General features: G+C 37.8%; 1 protein-coding gene across 1 annotated transcript in view; it reads left to right on the top strand.

Annotated features, from left to right (window-relative positions):
- The window catches only part of mnx1 (motor neuron and pancreas homeobox 1), an 8,281-nt gene extending 4,077 nt beyond the window's left edge, over positions 1 to 4,204 (top strand). Inside the window, exons 2-3 of the mRNA XM_083542932.1 lie at positions 635 to 798; positions 3,467 to 4,204. Of these exons, the coding sequence (XP_083399058.1) occupies positions 635 to 798; positions 3,467 to 3,751 (449 nt within the window). The 3' untranslated portion in view covers positions 3,752 to 4,204. The remainder of the gene's footprint in view (positions 1 to 634; positions 799 to 3,466) is intronic.
- The last annotated feature ends 3,652 nt before the right edge of the window (positions 4,205 to 7,856 follow it).

The raw sequence follows: 7,856 nt of genomic DNA, 5'->3' as shown, positions 1-7,856 counted from the left end.
TAATGTGAAGATGATGTGAAGGGTGTAGGTTCGGTGCAGTCAGAGTGAGTGATGGAGCTGAAGCCCAGAGCTCTCCATCCTACAGCACTTCCAGAAGCACAGCTTGAGAGATGATCATGTGATGCTTTTACTTTTAGCTTGATCACTTCTGCACCCTGAAAGTGCAGAAAAAGCCTTTGTTTCTATTTCAATTAGTTTAAAATCACAAATGAGGCTCCTGAGAGCCGTGCGAGAGCGATGGAGAACGACACCAATTGATTTTCTCGGCATCTGGTTTGTCCACGTTTTGCTTTAGTGCAAAATCCATTTTTAGGTCAAATCCATCAGGTGATCAGATGCAGATGAGATTGGACATGAAAAAAGAAAATCTAAAAAAGTCAAATATTACATCTACTAATGTATAACATGAGAATTAGATATAATGCAGAAACATGAATCATAAAAAAAATATATATTTTTCTTTCTTTATTTGACAATATTTCAAAACTCAACTTTTTATTTTAATGTTTGACATTTAAAATAAAAACATTTATGTGAGACTTTTGGACCCTCAACTCTGTATTAAAATGTCAATCTAAACTAAATCTTTATGTTTTCTCCGTGTGTGTGTGTGTGTGTGTGTGTGTGTGTTTAGCTCAGGCTCATCAGTCCACACTGCTGGGGAAATGTCGGAGGCCTCGCACCGCCTTCACCAGTCAGCAGCTGCTGGAGCTCGAGCATCAGTTTAAACTCAACAAATATCTGTCCAGACCCAAACGCTTTGAGGTGGCCACGAGCCTCATGCTCACCGAGACTCAGGTACACACCAACCTCCTCGATGTGTGTGTGTGTGTGTGTGTGTTTTCTATACGCATCGCATCCCAACATACTCTCTCTTCCTAAAAACAAAACATTTAGATCAATTTACACAAAAATGAAGTTGCTATTTAATAAATTTATTATAAATATTATATTTTACAATAACTGAAAAGATGCTACAATGCCATTGATTTGAACTGGAATCGAACAGACCAAACAAATGTGTTAGATTTCAGACTAGTCCTTAAATACATTTTAAAAGGTTTCTACTCTTTGTAAAAGTTAAAAACATGGACGGCTAGCACGTAACTCAGAAACGGATACGTAAGGACAGGCGTGTAATACAGAGCACACAGTACAGCGTATCTGTCAATATTCAAATAAAAACATGCATTTTTACCTTTTTATATTTTGATGGTAGAAATAAATTATGATTACGGTGTATTATGGAAATGTTACTCCTATTAATATTGATACAACTATTACTACTACCACTTTTAGTATAACTACTACTACTACTACTACTATTAAAGCTTATAGCATTTCTATTACTATTTCAACTACCACCAGTATTAATATCACTACTACTACTACTGTAACAGTTACTACTACAACTATTACTACTACCACCAGTATTACTATTACTATAACTACTACTACTACAACTACACTACAACTACACTACAACTACAGTACAACTACTACAACTATTACTACTACCACCAGTATTACAACCTACAACTACAACTACTACAACTATTACTACTACCACCAGTATTACAACCTACAACTACAACTACTACAACTATTACTACTACCACCAGTATTACAACCTACAACTACTACAACTATTACTACTACCACCAGTATTACAACCTACAACTACAACTACTACAACTATTACTACTACCACCAGTATTACAAACTACAACTACAACTACTACAACTATTACTACTACCACCAGTATTACAAACTACAACTACTACTACTACAACTACACTACAACTACAGTAAAACTACTACAACTATTACTACTACAACTACCACCAATATTAATATCACTACTACTACTGTTACAGTTACTACTACAACTATTACTACTACCACCAGTATTACTATTACTATAACTACTACTACTACAACTACACTACAACTACAGTACAACTACTACAACTATTACTACTACCACCAGTTTTACAAACTACAACTACTACTACTACAACTACACTACAACTACAGTAAAACTACTACAACTATTACTACTACAACTACCACCAGTATTAATATCACTACTACTACTGTTACAGTTACTACTACAACTATTACTACTACCACCAGTATTACTATTACTATAACTACTACTACTACAACTACACTACAACTACAGTACAACTACTACAACTATTACTACTACCACCAGTATTACAACCTACAACTACAACTACTACAACTACAGTACAACTACTACAACTATTACTACTACAACTACCACCAGTATTACTATTACTATAACTACTACTACTACTGTTACAGTTACAACTACACCTATTACTACTACCACCAGTATTACAACCTACAACTACAACTGAAACTAATAGCATTATTATTACTACTACAACAACTACTACCACAATTACTTTTTTTACTATTACTGTTACTGTCACTACAACAACAACTACTACTGTTACGGTTACTACTACAACTATTACTACTACAACTACCACCAGTATTACTATTATTATAACTACTACTGTTACAGTTACAACTATTACAATTTCAACTACCACCAGTATTACAACCTACAACTACAACTAAAGCTAATAGCATTACTATTACTACTACCTCAACTACTACCACTATTACTTTTAGTACTACTACTGTTACTGACACTACAACAGCTACTACTGTTACAGTTACAACTACAACTATTTCTACTACAACTACCACCAGTATTACTATTATTATAACTACTACTACTACTGTTACAGTTACAACTACAACTATCACTATTACAGTGACGACTACTACACATACAACAACTACTATCACTTTCACTACTATTAGAACAACTACCACCATTATTACTAGTACTACTACTAATTCTAGTTCTACTATTAATATTACAGATACTACTACTAGTAATATTTTAAATATTTATTCATTAATAATAATTTGTGGTTACGACTTCTGAACAGAAGGTTGTGAGTTCAAATCCCAGGACCACATAACTGTCATTGTTGGGCCCTTGAGAAAGACCCTCAGCTGTCCCATTTTGTAAATGAGATAATCGGACATCGCTTTGCATAAGCACATCTGCCAAATATGTCATACATGCAAATGCAATATCAATAATGATAAGAATAATTAGGTCACACCTAAACTTCATCTCCCAGCAAACACCATCAAACATCGCCGCACCAGACTAGAGTTCCCACGGAGGGCAGGTGTGTCCCGAATGCACACACATGAAAAACTATTCTGGTTTCATCCAAACACCATGAGTTCTGATTTTAAAAAATCTGCTGTTGTTTTTCTCGTTGCCAGATTTGTTTCTGATTTCATTGACACTATGATTTAGTTCTGTTCGCGCTCGTTTGTTGATCGTTTGATGTAATTACACCTGCAGTTACAATTCTTTTGGTTCGTTTCCCCCAATTTTCATTCCAGGTAAAAATCTGGTTCCAGAACAGACGCATGAAGTGGAAGCGCAGCAAAAAGGCGAAAGAGCAGGAAGCGGCTCAGGAAGCTGCCGAGAAACACAAAGGAGGCAAAGAGAAGGAGAAAAGAGAGCAGCCCGATTCGGCTAAAAGTGGCAGCAGACTGAGGGGCTACAGGGACAGTGATGACGATGATGACGGTGACGACGGTGGCGACGAAGCGGACTCGTACGTGTGCAATTCCTCTGAGTGCTCTTCCGAGGACGAAAGGAGACACATGAGCCCTCGACCCTGAGACCCCGAGCCTATCTATCACCTCCCCTTAAAGCTGCATGTGTGTTTTATCCCTTTCCGCACCGTCTATCCTGTTTTGCGGGGACCGTTGGTGTAAATACACGCTGGAGGCTAGAGACTGAGACGTGTACTGAATCGGAACCGTGCCCCGTTTGGGAAATCTAGTGCACTATATAGGGTTGTGGAACATGTTATTTCATATCAATTGAATTTTAGCCTATTAGGTGGACACATGTGTGGTGCACTCTTAAAAAACAAAAGGTTCTTTATAAAGGTCTGGGGTTCTGGGAAAAATCTCAACATCCATGGAACCTTTCCAAGGGTTTTACAGAAGCCATGATCTATGAATGCGGTCATTGCTAGTGTACGAGGTGTAAGTTGATAATTATTAATATAATCATTGTAAATATATTTTTCTTTTATTTAAAGGAATCTGTTAGGGTCATTTTCGTGAGAGGTTTCAGGAAGAAATTTTGGTTGCACAACAATGGTTCCACTTTGGTATTGTTCTGAAAACCTCTTCCTGGCAGCTTAATTGATAAGAGTGAAGGTTCTACCTTGAGTAAAACACCCTTAGAGAAGATCTTCAGAGGTGTCTTGTAAGGTTTTTCGAAGAAGGACCCGTCTTTTTGCTCCTGAGAGACCTTTTGATCCAAGATTTAACCACCATTATGGAAAAACAATCATCAAGCCAAAATCTTTCAGAGATCCAAATTGGCCTCGTGGAAAAACATTTCAGAACATGGGGAATCCACAATTAAAAAAAAACTAGAGCACTGATTTTACAGAGGCTCCATATTGGACATCTCCATGTACAGTGTAGAAGCTCCATCCATCGATTTATCATGTTGTTGTTTTTTTTGTTTTTTTTTAGCATCCAGGAGCTACACTATATGGAGTAAAAAATGTGTGGACACCTGGCTAGAAGATTAGTATGTCCTTTTTGAAACATCCACTCTCCTGGGAAGATGTTCCACAAGATTTTGTGGAGATTTGTGGAGATTCATTCAGCCATAAGGGTGTTAGTAAAATCAGGTGTCCAATAGGGTTGGAGCTCTATAGCAGGAGATCTTCAACCCAAGGAAACCATATCTTCACAGGTTTGCGTCTGAATAGAACATTTCCTCCTTCCAATGACATTAAATTGTGTGCCCCCAAATTGATAGGGAAGAACCTCCCATGGCTGGAAGAGTCAGGTGTCCCAATAATTGTCCATATGTATGAATTTTTATCCTATTAGGTATACCCATAAAGGTTCTTTGCAGGATTATGAGGGAAAACCATAAAACCATTAAGGTGCATATGATATATTGGAAATAGTTATTAAGGAAAATACCATAGAAGGACCATTTCTGGGTCCTGAGAAACCCTTTGAAAGGATTTTAGTAGGAATAATTAGAAAAAAATCATTGTGCAAGAGGAAAAAAAAAGGAATCATAGGAATCAGGAATTTCATACCTCAATCGAGATTTTGATTTCACATCTTATATAGTGCACCAGAGTTCGCAGATTTTTGGGATACAACCAAAATAAAATCAATTTATTAGTATTCATTTTTCAATTACTAGTAAAGAATTCGGAAATAGTTACAAAGCATGAACTTTTTTTGGGGTCAGATTCCTACAGCTCATTGTCGTGAGTGTATTCATATTTTATCGCTAGACCCAATCCTTTCGAAAAATGTGTCATGTTTGGAAGAAAAAAAAAAAAGAATCGATATTCGTCAAAATGTTGATGTGTGGAAATGTGTTTATTTTTCTATACTGTATTTATAAAAAAAAAAAAAAAAAAAAAAAAGAAGAATTAAAAGAAAACGGCTTTACGGTTGCATGTTGGATAAATCGATGCAAATAAATCCTTCTTTTTTTACATTAAAAACAAACAAACAAATCAAAGAATTTCATTTCCTTTATACATTATGAGGTGCAATAGGTTGAAATGAAGCCTTCTTTCATCAATAAGGTCTTGTGTTGTTTAGCAGACCCAGACCGGTGTGTGTGTGTGTGTGTGTGTGTGTGTGTGTGTGTGTGTGTGTGTGTGTGTGTGTGTGACCTGGCCGGGTCATGGGAATCGCTGTATATAGAGCTCACGAATCCGTGCAAATGTGTGGCTGAAACATTTCACACCAGCGCAGCAATGCAGGAGCAATAATAAAACCTCTGAGCTCACAGCATAAAGCATCGACTATTTATAACGTCAATACGAAATACAAGGAAGAAAATCAATCTTTACAGAGAGGCGACACCGAGAGTCCACACGCAGATTATACACTGAAATGCCGAATTCCCCCAAAAATCAACATCGGACTGGACATAAAGTCACTTCTCCTGGACCCAGACACAAACATGCAGGATGTTTCAACAGTAAATGAGTCGACAGGGTGTGGAACAGCATTACTGATACCTCATGAGTTCAAAACGAGACTCTGAATGAACCTAGTGCACTATGTAGGGGGATAAAGATCAGTGTTTACACCATATGAGTTCAAATGAGACTCGAATTGGACTTTAATAGTCTAGGAAAGGATTTAGTGCATTACATAGGGTGTAGAACACATTGTTGTACACTTTATGCAAGGAAATAGATCTTAAATGAGACTTTCAGTAGATCCAGTGCACTATGTAGGGTGTTAAACATCATTATTACCACCATATGACTCCAAACAAGACTCGAATTGGGCCTAGTGCACTTATCATCAAACGTCTTTATATCACACTGTAGGTACAGACTTCAATCCCAAATTAGACCCATGTTCAATAAAGTGGCTTTAATGGTGTATGAAAGGACCCAGTGCACTACATAGGGTGTGGAACACACACACACACATTCTTTTCTCCCCTATGTAAGTGGTTATATTGTAAATGATCATAAATACACAGGTGGTGTCATGGTTGACCCTGTGCTCTGACCCCCAGCCTTCTAACATTGCTGGGTTTATCCTACTAGAATGTTCCACATGAATGAGAAGAATGAGATCAATGTGTATATATGTATATATATATATATATATATATATATATATATATATATATATATATATATATATATATATATATCGTTCTATCCCTCCGGAATGTAAACAAAGGCATCTTGGCTGGAAAAATCTTAGCACCATCATTTTCCTTAATCTCCTCTTGAGGACACGGAGCAGATAAATGATCCTCGATTAAGCACTCTGGAGGACTTTTTCATTTAAGATGAACGTGAAAAGAAAATGATGAACAGGACGATGGCGATGGCTCCGCACTTCTCCACGGCCGCTCACTTTAATGGGAATTTCGGGTCAATTTCTCAGCAGAGAGAGAGAGAGAGAGAGAGAGAGAACGTTTCCCCCTCTTCTATTAATACGAGCTAATAAACCCAGTGATCTATCTGCTGTTTCGTGTGCCAAGAACCTCTCGGTAGACTCAATTAGAGCCAATTTAAATATAATCACCACCCTGCGGTTTCGACGGCATGCGGCCCGGGGAGAAACGATCCACTCGGACGTTAAGTGCCTCTAATTTTGTCCTGAGCTAATTGGGGGAGATTGGTTTATGGCGCTGGTCTCCGCTGCGCATACAGAGCACGACTTAAGAGCATTGGCTGACTTTGATCTTCAGTGGCTTTACAGGAGGCTTCCTCCAGGTCCTAAGTATTCAGCTTGTAGAGCCACTTTTACATCAGTTCTGCATTTTTGGGGAAAATGTCCAAACCTTTTAGTTTCACCCACCTAGAACATGGAGATTATGGACATTATATGGACAAAGGATTTGTGGTGCATATGATTCGCTGGTATGATACCCTTCATTCTTCTTGGAAGGTGTTCCACTAGATTTTGTGGAGATTTGTGTTCATTCAACCATAAGGGTGTTAGTAAAGTCAGGTTCTGATGTGGGTGAGAAGGTGAGGAGGCCTGGGATGGAGTCAGGGTTTATATTTATCATGTTCAATAGGGTTGGAGCTCTGTAGAAGGAGATCTTTCACTCCATTGTCATGCTGGAACTGGTTTGGTCTCCTAGTTTAAATGAACTTAAAACAATGGTTAAGTGTTGGACTTCTGATCAGAAGGTTGTGAGTTCAAATCCCAGAACCGCCAAGCTGCCAGTGCTGGGCCCCTGGGAAAG

This window comes from Silurus aristotelis (assembly GCF_946808225.1).
Source record: "Silurus aristotelis genome assembly, chromosome: 5".
NCBI lineage: Eukaryota > Metazoa > Chordata > Actinopteri > Siluriformes > Siluridae > Silurus > Silurus aristotelis.
This window is presented reverse-complemented; position numbering and strand designations above follow the sequence as displayed.